The sequence below is a fragment of the Salarias fasciatus genome, chromosome 7 (genome assembly GCF_902148845.1).
Source record: "Salarias fasciatus chromosome 7, fSalaFa1.1, whole genome shotgun sequence".
NCBI lineage: Eukaryota > Metazoa > Chordata > Actinopteri > Blenniiformes > Blenniidae > Salarias > Salarias fasciatus.
The window spans coordinates 22405602-22419085 of record NC_043751.1 but is presented as its reverse complement, the minus strand read 5'-3'; the positions used below and the strand labels follow the sequence as shown (position 1 = coordinate 22419085).

At 42.9% G+C, this 13484-nt stretch overlaps 1 protein-coding gene across 1 annotated transcript in view; it reads right to left on the bottom strand.

Annotated features, from left to right (window-relative positions):
- Positions 1-13484, bottom strand: part of nrn1la (neuritin 1-like a) — an 81956-nt gene that overhangs the window by 16124 nt on the left and 52348 nt on the right. Inside the window, exon 2 of the mRNA XM_030096560.1 lies at positions 2707-2857. Coding sequence (XP_029952420.1) covers positions 2707-2857 — 151 coding nt within the window. The remainder of the gene's footprint in view (positions 1-2706; positions 2858-13484) is intronic.

The window sequence follows — 13484 nt, the reverse complement described above, 5'->3', positions numbered from 1 at the left end:
CTAAAATCTTCTCAAATTAGAACAAAATCAAAACCTGGCCTTTCGCATGACTCTCGCTTGGACAAAGCTGGCACTGACATTTAAAACTCTGCATGTAAATATTCATGTCTGTGCATTTGTATAATTATGCGCAAACTCTTGTGAGTGTAATGTACTCTCTCTGTCCTCGTACAACATCTTTGAGAGGCTCCATTCTGGTGTATGAACATCTTTAACTAGGAACTGATGTAAATGCAGAGTAAAAATATCAAAGCGATGTTGGCGCACGAGGCTCCCGCATACTCGAATTGTCACTGGAGGATATTTTCTGAGAGGCACCATTAGGTCTTCCTCAAGGACTATAATATCATGCTTTTTGTAGATCTCGGTGAAAATGCGTCTCTAACAAAAGCAAAATCCTCCCCGGACTCGGTTTGTCTGAGTCACACGACGCGAGCGAAGCGACAGCCGCTCATCTGAGAACGGCGCGATGCGCGGCGCGCGCGGCATTATACGGAGCATGTGTACCGTCACAAGTGCTCTTTAGTTTGCAAAAGCCTCATTCATAATACAGGGAGAGATAGAGTGCCGGTCACAATTCCTGCTCGGGTTCATTAAATAACTACTTAACCTGTCAGCTCTGCAGTGAGACTTCATCAGAGTGCATCTGTGCACAGTCGGCTGCGATGATCCCGGGTGATTATTTTGGCTCCCTACAAATTTTAGCTGACAGAAAGAGGATTAGTGATCCTATTCCGAGACCCTTCCCACATTAATATCTCCTTGGCCTGGTTGAGGGGAGCTCTTGGAAAGATGGATGACGGAGGTGTGTATAAATAGAGACTGCTGAGAGAGAGGGACGGGTGACGGATGGGCGCAGGATGTGGAGGAACGGAGTGGTGTGGGGAAGGGAGCGCTGGGGTGACAGGAAGGGAAGCGAGAGACACTCTGCATGTTTCATCTCCGTCGTCGGGCCTCCGGCCGACACAGCCAGCCGCGCAGCGAAAGAAACGCCGGGAGGAGAGAAGATGCGCCGCTTTTCATAATTAAAGTCGAGTTAAAATTCATTGTTGCTGAAAAATACGGTTATTTACTGCTGTGTGTATTGACTTGCGACGCCGACTTGTTTGGTCAAGACCGTAATTAAGAAAAGACTCGACTGTGTGATTGATATCTGGTTCATTTGTAGTTTGATTTGATCTGTACGCCTAGTCTGATTAATGTATCGCTGACTTTCCTATAACATCAACACATAGATTTTGTTGGCGCAGCGTTTCAGATATGTAGTTTGTTCACTCTTCATGCTTTTGACTGTTTTAACCTCACATATTGTTCAATTTTGTATTTTCGAGTCCTATACAGGAGGACCTGCTATTGAATTTTACAGGATGAAAATTGCTCTATAAATATGTTGGTTTGTCAGTCGATGTATGAGTTTATTAACATGAGAGGAATGGTCCATCTCAATATAATAATCTCAGTGTTACGCTGAATTGACACATTCACACTCTGTCGACTAGGATTATTCACACGGATCAGCCATAACACAAGTGAGCTGAATTACGATGATCATCTTTTCATTGTGGCATCAGTGAGTTTAAATACATTTTAAAAGCAAAAAAAAAAAAGCAAAGTTTGATAAAGACCACACTGAGATGATTAGATGTCTGGGTGAAGACATTTTTAAAACTGGAGCTCGTTTGATGTGTTCTTGGTCCACAGTGGGCAGTATCTATCAAAGCGGTCAAAGGAAAGAAAAGAGATGAGCCGGCCACAGAACTATGGAAAATCGAGGCTCATTGATGCATGTCGGGAGTTAAAGCTGCCCGCATGATTAAACTGATGAGCTGAGATGCAGCTAAAAACTAGTTCAGGAGTTACTGATAACTCTGACAGAAAGACCACAGCTCAGTTTATGAGTTTTAGCCGTGTGTGTAGGATTTTATCTGCCACCCACTCAGTTTGTGTCCTGCATTTCAGCCCAAAGATTGCAATCTTAAGATTTTACAGCTCTTACAAGCATTCAGTGATCTCGGCGAAGCCTCATATCCACTGACTGAATTGTCTGAATGTGTGTGAACACACTGCACTGCAGCTGACCTTCAGTGTTTAAGCATAACAGATTTACCTTAAGTGTGTTGATTTATATTGAATACTCTGCAAAGGGGAGCCACTTGCCCCAGCAGTGGCTTAATTTATTTAGGTAATAACACTGAAAGTGCCAAATTCACAGCGTGTAGTAAATGTAACACCTCTAAAGCCTCGCTGTGTGATTGCACTCAGGTCATCTACACCAACTGATTCTCACTCACAGCGGCTGTAAAACTCCTCCATTACTGTCTACAACAGCTTTGTCATAACGTGTAAATGTTTGCACGCAGTCACTGGGAGGAAAAAAAGAGTCTGAACTGCAAACGAAGAGGTCCTGAATAAATCCAGTGAGGGATTAGAGAGCCAGGACTTTGATTTGCAGTATTGTACTGATGTGTGGCCTCGGCTTGCCCTATCGATATCAGATAGCAGGCTGACTTTGTGGAGAGAAAAAAAATGCTCATCCAAACATTTCCACTTTCACTCCACATGTGCTTCTTTGCAACCGAGCACCTTTCATTCCTGAATCCACTGCTTTTAGGAAACAGTCCAGCTGGTTTGAGCAGACGACAAATTTATACACGGCACTGAGAGAAAGTGTGTCATTAGGCTTTGTGTGTATTTGTGGTGAAAGACCTGCAGATGGAGTGTATCTCGTGCATGTCTTCGTTCTTGCGCGCGCTGTCCGTCAGGCTGTCGCCCAGCGCCATCAGACACTGAGCGAAGCCCTTGTAGATGGAGTGACATCTCCTGGCGGAGGCTGCAGCCGCTGGGCAGGGGCTCAACACTGCAGAACAAACACACAACCACAGAGAAATTAGAGACACGAGCAACAATGTATCTGATCCACACCTGACATGCTCAGTGTCATGTGATTTCTGTTTTTCAGAAGAATAACTACAACATTATATTCACTCCTTATTTCTTATTTTCATTTCTTCTATGAAATTGAAATAAGGAAAAAAAATCATGTTTGGAGAAAGAAACCTCTGACAGCTCCAAGAGGAGGCAAACTATACCAGTAATAACAGCTTCAAAGTTAAACTTGTCCTGAGGTGAGGAAGTTTTGGGGATTTTATTGTATTTGTGGTGGAATTGAATCTTCTGTAGTTGTGGAGGGACTGGAGCAGCGAGCATCTCTTCTGTTTTGTGTAAACTGACCAGATTTCACCAAGAAAACACACTCGTATTTTCCCAGGTTTATCCAGGTAAAAAACACACTATCAGTGTAATTTTTTTTTTAAATGTACATTTGAAAATGTTACATCTGACCCTTGTTTAAATTAATGAATTACAACATATTACTTGATAGAAAACCTTTAAAGGTCTAACAGAGCAGCGATGTGAGCGTTGTTGCCTCCAATGGCGTTTTTTTTTTCTCTCATTGTCAAGAGTACTTTGAACTTCTGCTAATACCATAATAGTTATCACTAACTGCCCTCTTCTCTTTAGAAAAATATCTCTTTTCTTTTTGATGTATGGTCAGTTTGAGCCTCTTTACACGACTTGAAGCACACATGCTCTATTTTTATATGGAGTAGAGCATAAATGAAGCATCATCAATACATCGCTGTTAATGAATCTGGGAAGTTCAAAAAAGTCCATATTTTGAGAATAAAAATAACATCTGACTTATTGTCATACTGTGGAATTCCCAGCAAAAATGCAATCACAGCAAATGCTGCTAAAATGAATTCATACTCAAGAAGTGTCAGAGTCATAATGGCTTTATTTTTTTTTTAATACTTTGTAAAGTTTCACTCACTAATCATAAATGTTCAGTTTGCAAGTTAAAGCAGACACAAGAAATGATTTTGTAAGAAATTTTCAATGCAACAACTTGAAAGACTTGTGAGTTGTTCCAACTGTCTCCAGTCCTTTCTGCTCCGAGTGAGAGAGAAATAACTGCATGCTGACATGGTGTGTAATATGACTCAATCTGAGCAGAAATCTCAGTGCAGCAGCTGACAATAAACATCACTCTGCTTAGCTGCAACAGTTGGACCAGATAAAACCCAGCCAGTTCGGAGAGTGTCAGCGCTGTCTGTGCAGCTATTTGTCTGGATGACGCCAGGTTAAGTATTATCTGTCATACGCGCACGACTACAGACGGTTTTCCCTTCCCTCCTCTCAATCATTCGGGGCTTAAAGTCCGCTGTTGATCCATGGCTCACAGGAAGAGACACGTCCAGGCCCGATGACCAAGCAATGGAAATACATCGATGAAGAGAAACTGACTCGTTTGTCGTTACGTTCAGCAACAATACGAACAAATCATGAGTGAAATTGACTTGAATTGACACTTCCTTGACGTAAAGTAACGAGTGGACAACCTTGGCTCACTTGGTAACATTTTCAACTGATATTTCATCATTAGACGTAATCTGCGCTCTCAGTCCTCCGTTTTGCCCTCTTTTTATATCAAAGTTTGCGAGACATTTAACTCCATTGTGCTCCTAATGGGGGTCGAGCCCCTTGCACGGCAGCAGTTCCTCTGGTGTGTCAGTGTGTAAGTGGCTGAATATGAAAATGAAAAGCAAAAAAGCAGGCTGCCTGTAATTTATTGTACAATCTGCAAAGTGATTTAGAGCATCTGAAAAAGATTCACGTTGTTTATGGCTGCGTCTGTAAAGTTTCCCCACTACCCTTTCTTCAGTGCGGCAATCTCTTTTGTCACTTTTCTTTTCCCCGCAGCTTGGACTTTGTGACAGATCCTCCAACCCATATTGCATTTTTCTGCCAAACTCAGATTTATTTGCTGTAATGATCCGATATGTTTGATAACTTTCTCCAGCAACACGTCCAACTCCATGGTGTCAAATTTAATTTTGTGTTTGTGGGCGCCCGGCGCTCCATCCAATCATTTCACAGCAAATTCAAGCAAACAAACACAGAAACATTACAGTTTGTTGAGGTTATATAAATCATATTCTGCACATGAATCACGGTGAAGGTGAAGGTCACCGCAAATAATTTGGCTTCACTAAATATCCCTACAGGAAGGACTATCAGGACTGAGGAGAGTTTATTTTGTGCCACCACGATGCAATAACTAATCTGTTTCTCCCAGTGGAGTTCATTTGAGGACGTGAAGTGAAAGTATCCTGAATCCAGAGAAACAAGCAAAGTCCAAAAACACCAAGAGATCAAACAAGAAGAGAACACAATAGATCACAGGAAGAACAAGAGGATGTCTTGGCTCATGGAGGTTTATATACACTGGGGAGGAGAAGAAACGGCTGAAACACATTAAGGGAATGGGAAGCGCAGAGGGAGCGCAGACAGGAAGGACAGGTGTGCAGTGATGGAGACGAGACAGGTGAGTGTCAAAATAAAAGAAGAAGAGAGAAACAGGTAAAAGTCTTCAAAGTAAAAGATGCTACTTTAAATGTAAAGATAAAACTGCAAAGAGATGTGAGTGAGTGTGTAATTAGACTGAGTGACTGTTTGTAATGAGGCGAGTTTGAAAACAGGAAGTTGAATCCCATTCAGCTTTATTTATATAGCAGCAAATTCAGTGTACAGTGTCGACACTTTTTCAGATAAAACCGAACAGATTCACATGAGCAAGCAAAAACAGCCATGGAAGGGAAAAACTCCCTTTTAAAAGGAAGAAGCCTTTGCAGAACCAGGCTCAGAGGTGGTGGCTTTCTGCTAGTCCGGTTGGGGCGAGGGGACAGAGAGAGAGAAAAGGATAGGACAGACAAATTGATTTTCTGAATCAGCTCAGTGTTGCTTCACTCGCTGCAGGTGGGTCAAGGCAGGAGGCTTCAGATCACAAACCTCATGGATCCTGGAGGGAGTTAGAGGTGGAGGCAGAGAGCGAGAGATAGAGAGAGAGAGACTACAGGAGGGAGAGAGTCCATACACTAGAAGAGAGACAATGGTTAATGACACAGAATAGTGAAACGTGGAGTGAGAAAGGAGAGAAGAGAAGATGAGTGTAGGTCCTCCAGCAGTGTTAACCTATAACAGCTTCACTAAGAAAATGGTCCAGGGAGGATTGAACCAACCCTGACTGTAAGCTTTACTAAATAGAAAGGTCTTAAGCTTAGCCATAAAAGTAGAAACTGTGTCGGCCTCCCTTACTGAAACTGGGAGCTGGTTCCACATGATTGGAGCCTGAGAGCTGAAAGCTTTGCCTCCCGTTGTACTAGAACCTAGGAATTACCAGTAGGCCAGCACTCTGAGAAGTGACGCATGCCGTAAAGCAGTCTGGACATTTGGAGTTTTTTAGTATGCAGGGTTCCTACCACCCTCCTCACAGCTGCTTAGTCCAAGCGAAAGCAATACTGACGCCCTCAGGCAGGGACAGAGGGGTCATTCAACTAGTTGTAAGTCGATGTATCATCACAAAAGATATTAAAAATTTTTATTAAGGTTGAAAAGTTCCTTAGTGTCGGTTTAAGAGCTTTATAGGTTAAGAGAAGGATTTTCAATTCTATTCTAGCTTTAACAGAAAGCCAGCAAAGAGGGCTGATGTGATCTCTAGTGATGGCTCTTGTCAGATCTCTTGCTGCATCATTTTAAATCAGTTGAAAAAAATTTAGGCCATTGTTGGGGCACCCTAATGACAAGTAATTCCAATAATCTACCCTGGAGGTAACAAATGCATGGACTAATTTTTCAGCTTTGCTTTGAGTCAATATGTTCCTAATTTTAGAAATGTTAGGCGAAGGAAGGCGGTTTAATGTGGGAGTTGAAGGATAAGCCCTGGTCAAAAGTGACTCCCAGGTTCCTCATAGTGTTACTGGAGGCTAAAGCAGAACCACCCAGAGCTAGAATTTGTTGCGGGCCAAATGTAATAACTTCTCTTTTAAAAAATGTCTAGTTGCAGGAGAGAGGAGAAAAGGAAGGAGAAGGAGAAGAGGAAAGAACAGCCATCACCAATGCTAATGCTAAGCTATCAAGCGAAATCACAGTGAAAAAGAGGGTTTGGCAAAAAGAGGTGGGGGTGGTGCTTGTGCTAAATAAGATACGATTAACAACCTATGAGTTACCATGCAGTTTTAGTTTTAAAGATTCCAAGTTGAAGTAGAAGTAGTGAGAAGCTGCGGAGCAACTAAGCTAAGCAGCTACTACGTGAAAACAGGAAATGATACAATTACCGTGAAGTTACAGGAGGCAGCTCTTCCAGTGAAGTAAAGTCAAGTGAAGCATAAGGTCACGTGCACAATGTCTGGGTACAAAATAAAACAGAAGTGAGATCAAAGCAGATGTCATCACAATAACATGGAATTATGGTCTAAAGAGAATCATGATGCCAATAAGGATTTTAAGTTGCAATTTCATTACAAGAATAATTTAATATGATTTTTTTCTTTCAAATTAATTAAGCATGAACATTCCCAGAATGCACTTGTATTTTTGAACTAATTCAACAAGAGAAAAGTCCCCCTGAACTTAAGTCTTAACGTGGTGGGGAGTTTGAGTTTGAGTGGGGAGCTGCTGTATGTTGTCGCGGGCTTTATGTCCCTGGCAGAGTCTCCCATGGTAAACAGGTCCTGAGTGACGGGCCAGACTAAGAGCAGTTCAAAAGCCCTGATGACAGGAACAAAATCAAAGGCCAATATGTTGCCCGGTATGGCACAGCCGGGGCCCCACCCTGGAGCCAGGCTTGGGGTTGGGGCTCGCATGTGAGCGAGTGATAGCCGAACTTTTGCCCATGGGGCCCGGTCGATCTCAGTCCGAAGAGACAATATAGGCCCATCCTCTGGTGGAGTCACCACCCGCCGAGGAAACAGCAGGGGCCCAGTGCAGTCTGGATTGGGTGGTAGCCGACGGCAGGCTGCCCAGCAACCTTATACCGGGAGACAGAGACTAGCTCTAGGAACATGGAATGTCACCTAGTTGGGTGGGCACGAGCCTGAGCTTCCGAGGGAGGTTGAGAGGTACTGGCTTTGCTTATAGCCCAATAGCTCAGCAACCAGGTGTTGGAGTTCACCCCAGTGAACAAAAGGGTCTCGTCCCTGAGCCTTCAGGTTGGGGATAGGTGCCTCGCTGTTGTTTCAGCTTATGGGCCTAACAACAGAGTAGCGAGGCTGGCCTTCTTGGAGTCCCTGGGAGGGGTGCTGGACAGTGCTGCAACTGGGGACTCTATTGTTCTACTGGAGGAATTCAATGCCCATGTGGGCAAGCAACAGTGAGACTTGGAGGGGGGTGATTGGAACACAGGGCTTCCTCGATCTGAACCCGAGTGGTGTTCTGCTATTGGACTTCTGTGCGAGCCACAGCTTTGTCCATAACAAACACCATGTTTGAGCACAGTGGTGTCAGCAAGTGCAATTGGCAGCAGGACACTCTAAGTCTCAGGTCGATGACCGACTTTGTTGTTGTTTCATCTGACCTTGTCTGTGTCTTGGACACTCAGATGAAGAGAAGAGCAGGGCTGTCCACCGATCACCACTTGTTGGATTCGCTGGCAGAGGAGGAGAACGGACAGCCTTGATAGGCCCAAACATGTTATGAGGGTCTGCTGGGAACGTTTGGCAAACATGTCTGTCAGCATGGTTTTTAAATCCCACCTCCGAGAGAGCTTCTCCCAGATCCCGAGGGAGGTTGGGGACAGTGGGGACTCACTCTGTCGGTCCCATATGCCACTGTCATGGACATAGCTGGTAAGGTCCCAGACATCTCAGACTCCCACTCTGGCATTAAGAGGATCTTCGTCCATGCAGGTACCAGTGACATTTCCAAGCAGCAGTCTGAGCTTCTTAAATAGGATTTTATCTACCTTTTAAATTTACAGAAGCACTGTGCAACTGTTTTATCTCTGGCCTCTCCCTTGTCGTTGGCAGGGTCATTTTAGCAGACTTTCATCTGTGAACACCTGGCTGTCCTCTGCCACTTTATCCCACAACATTGCTTTTATTGACAATTTTGATGCCTTTTGGGAGAGGAAACACCTGTTTGGTGCAGATGGGTGCCACCTGAATAGACAAGGCTGTCGCCTGCTGTCAAACATGTTTTCATGCGGCATTCAGTGTCCTCGCCCCTCTCCCTCAGCAGACCACTTCCTCTCAGCCTGATGTCCCCCTAGTCTGAGCTCCTACAAACTCAAATCCGCTTTTAACAGTAACTCTCTAAACACAGAACTTGGAACAGCCACTATAAATATGGCTCTTTTAAATGTACACTCTCTGCTAAACAAATCTTTTATTGTGAATGACAAGATTTTAGAGCACAGACTTGACTGTTTATTTTTAATCTTGGCTGGGTGCAGGTGCACTCATTGTTCTCAACAAAGCTTCCCCACCCAATCTTAACTCCTATTTCTCAATCAGAATTGGCAAAAGGGGAGGTGGCACAGCTTCAATTTGCATAAATACTCTTGCCACCAAACCTGTCCTATTTGATGATTATGACACTTTTGAATACCACGCATTTGTTTTTAACAACCCACTGATTTTATGTGTCTCTACATACACCTGAAACGTCAAGTCTTTTTATCAACGAATTTCCTGAATTTTTATCTATTTTTAACGAATTCTTAAAATAGGATTATTTTAACTAGTGATTTCAATCTGTGTGTCGATAGATTAGACAGATCTTTTAAACGTCCTCAATTACATGGATTTTACTCAACAAGTCTCACAGCTGACTCACGACCGAGGCCACACCCTGGTCATCATGTACAGCTGATGGTGTGACCGTTTGTCATTGTTCTGGCTGTCTCTGATCATCATTGTAAATTTTTTAACATCGCCAGTTTGATTCAGCGGGAGACCTCTTTGAGAACGATACAAAAAAGGTATGTAACCCCTGAGGTGGCTGCAAATCTCATACACGTTTTAGACAAACACTGTTCTATTAATTAAAACAAAAAAAATCTATACAAAAACTCTTCCCCCATGGAGGAATGAAGAGCTGAGACAAGTTAAAAGAAATTGCAGAGAGAAGATGGAGGAAAAAGAAAACGATCAAATTTACTGCAAACAACAAAAAAGTACAATAGTGCAATCAGAAATGCAAGAAATAATTACTTCTCAAAATTAGTCGACAATCACAAACATAACTCCAAAGTCCTCTTCTTCTCAACAATAGAACATCTACTAAATCCTGATTTTAATAAATCCAATTTTAATCCCACACTCTCTGTGTGCTGAGTTTGCAGACCACTTCACAGGAAGGATTAACTTCATCAGATCCGATATTTTATCCTCTCAAAATAATGTGGTTTTATGTTCATCTGAGTGTTTTATTCCTCACAAAATCGACTGCAGCAGATCAAAGCTGGAAGAAGGTGGTCTGCCCTCTCCAGGTCGGTGGAGAGACCCTGGTCCAAGTGGAGGAGTTCAAGTATCTGGGGGTGTTGTTCACGACTTGAGCAAGGATGGAGCGTGAGATTGACAGGCGGATCGGTGCAGCGTCTGCAGTGAGACAGTCGTTGTATCGGTCCATTGTGGTGACGGGGGAGCTGCGCCGAAAGGCAAAGCTCTTGATTTACCATTCAACCTTCGCTCCAATTCTCACGGTCATGAGTTTTCGGTCATGACCGAAAGGACAAGATCCCAGATACAAGCGGATGCATTGAGCATCCAACGTAGGGTGGCTGGGCGCTTCCTTAGAGATTGGGTGAGGAGCTCAGTCACCAGGGAGGAGCTCAGAGTAGAGCCGCTACTCCTCCGCATCGAGAGGAGCCAGCTGAGGTGGCTTGGTCTTCTGTTTAGAATGCCTCCTGGACGCCTCCCTAGGGAGGTGCTCCGGGCATGTCCCAATGGGAGGAGGCCCCAGGGAAGACCCAGAACACACTGGAAAGACTATATGTCTCTCAGCTGGCCTGAGAACGCCTCGGGATCCTCCAGGAAGAGCCGGAGGAAGTGTCTGGGGACGGGAAGTCTGGGCATCCCTGCTTAGACTGCTGCCCCTGCGACTCAGTCCCGGATAAATGGTTGAAAATGGATGGAGGGAAGGAAACAATTAATTTGTTATAGTTTGTTGTTAGTCATGGATTTACTAGTTTGATCCAATTGAGTACAGAGTTAAAATGAGGTTTAACTGGTGTTTGTGTGCTTAATTTTCTCTGAGTTTTGATGTTTTTTTTTTCTTTGTTTCTTTCTTTTCATGGTCAACTTTGATTGTGAGTGTGTAATTGTTCTGGCTTTCTCTATTTGTGATGGTTAAGTTGTCATTGGCTCTTCATAAATGAAAGTGAATTGGGCTAAACTGACTTTACACTTTGCATTCTGGGGCACTGCTCAATAAACATGATAATAGATGGGAGATGGTTGCACTTCATGAAAATAGCGCATTTCTAAAATTCTAATCTGCATTTATGTCTCATTTGTTTTGCAATTTGAAGTCTGTTGTTGTTCACACTGATGGGTCTTTCAAATACTTCACAACAGCTGACCAATTAGAGATGGGATGAATCTCTGGCGTTCTCGTCCGGCACAGTTAAATGGCTACCTCATAACAAATGGGAAAAAAGTGCAGATAAAACAGATGCAATATTTCAAGTTGTTCTAAGTCCAAAATACAGACACAATTAGTGTATATGTGGATAAAAAGTTAACTGATCCTTGCAGCTGCTACCCAAGCTTCAGTAGCAGCTGCTTGTTGTTTCCCATAAGAAAAAATCTGCTAAAAAACACAAAGTCAATTTGAGTGAATGAAGCAAAACAAACTGGGAATTCAGACTGCTTTCCAGCAAGCACAAATTCTTGCATTTTCCAGAACCCAAACAGAAACAGACATCCATCACACACAGTTTTTCTTCCACCCTCTGCTGCTGCATGTCAGTTTTATATTGAAATGTTTCTTTGCCGCTTCAAAAAAAAAAAAAAAAAAAGGAATCTGTCAGAACTTCAGGAGGGAAGCAAGGGGGAGACTTTATTAAGCTACTGCTGCCTCTTAACGACAAATATTCGGAGAAAAAAAATGAAAAAAAAATCTTGCTGCTCAGAGTGAAACTTGAGCAGGTTTTTCTACTCTGAGTGTAAAAACGCTGTGGGAGGGTGCTGCTGATCCAACGAGAGAGAGAGAGAGAAAGTCTGCTGAACTGTCAGCTTTTGCTCCAGCTGGAGTATCTGTCACCACGTTCATGCATAATAATCACACATATGTGCACAAAACAATACATGAAAGCAGCCAATGAGCCACAATAAATAGAAAACACACCGTGAGTGGCGATTTAGAAAGAAATCACCGGAGTACAGCCGAATGAAAGTAATGGATTACTGTTGAACATTACAGCAAAATACAGATTACTCAGGAATGCAATGTTCTTTGAACTGTTTCTCTCAGAAGTAACTTACCAAGGTGAAGAAGTTGCGATGATGTGGCTGTGACACATTATATTTAAAGTTATATCGGGTTCATGTGACGCCAGTGACTCTCCAACATGTCTCTGCATTGTTCAGTTTGATGGATGTACAGTATTAGCATAATTGATCAGTATTATTACAGCTGTTTTAATTCTTTTCCAACTTCTGAGACAAACTAATGACTTGTACAAAAGTCCTTTTCTCATTTTCTCCACCACTTCCTATATTTGCGCTTTTATACCTTCCAGATTTACAGAGTTGGGCCACATTGTGCATAATTATTTTATCCTTATCCTCGTTTGGAGGCTAAAAACCGGAGCGTCCTTCCTGTAACGCATTCAGACGTAGTTTCAGATGGTTTATATACAGCTGTTCATCATGTCATTACCGTTTAAAGGTTGGAAAATGTTTCAATAAGTTCAACTGAAGAAGTTTAAAAAGGCATTTGAGGTTGATTCCATTCCGCTCGCACCCTGCATGAATGTGTCGGCAGGAGACCGTTGTTGGGTGGAAACAGCTAAAAAACTGGATTCGGTGGTGACTGGTGGCTTTGGAAAACTGCGGCCTGGCGTTTGGCTGCAAGGTGCAAAACCAAGATGCTCCACGTTCTTTACAAATGAAGACTTTTCCATGCATTCATTGCAAAAATCAGGCTGTTTATTACTGCAGCTTTAATGCAAAGAAATGTGTATCCTATGAATTTACACTGAATGCAGAAGCCCATATATTTTTTAAAGAAAAAGATCCAACCAAGAGCAACAACAAGAAATCCGTCAGATGTGGAGCTGCTCGGGTTGTCAGTTGTCAGCATGGATTGTCGGGACACTTCCTGATGGAGAACAAACCAGACAAGGTGTTTGCTGTCACTTCTAAGTACCTTTGAAAAAAGGACGTGACACGAACAACACTGAAAAAAATCAGCCCTTTTTTTTTTTTTTAATGGCAGGTGTCAAAAGGTATGTAGGTTAGATACGCCTACGCGTTTTATACTTAGTACTTCATCCACAGCAGATAAAAAAAGCTTCTTTCTTACAAACTCAGAAGGCTTCATCTGGAAAACTGTCAAGTAAAACAAAATAGGCGGGCATTCAGGAGCTTCCCTCTACCATTTATCCGAATGAAAACTTAACTACTCTGAGGATTTTAAAA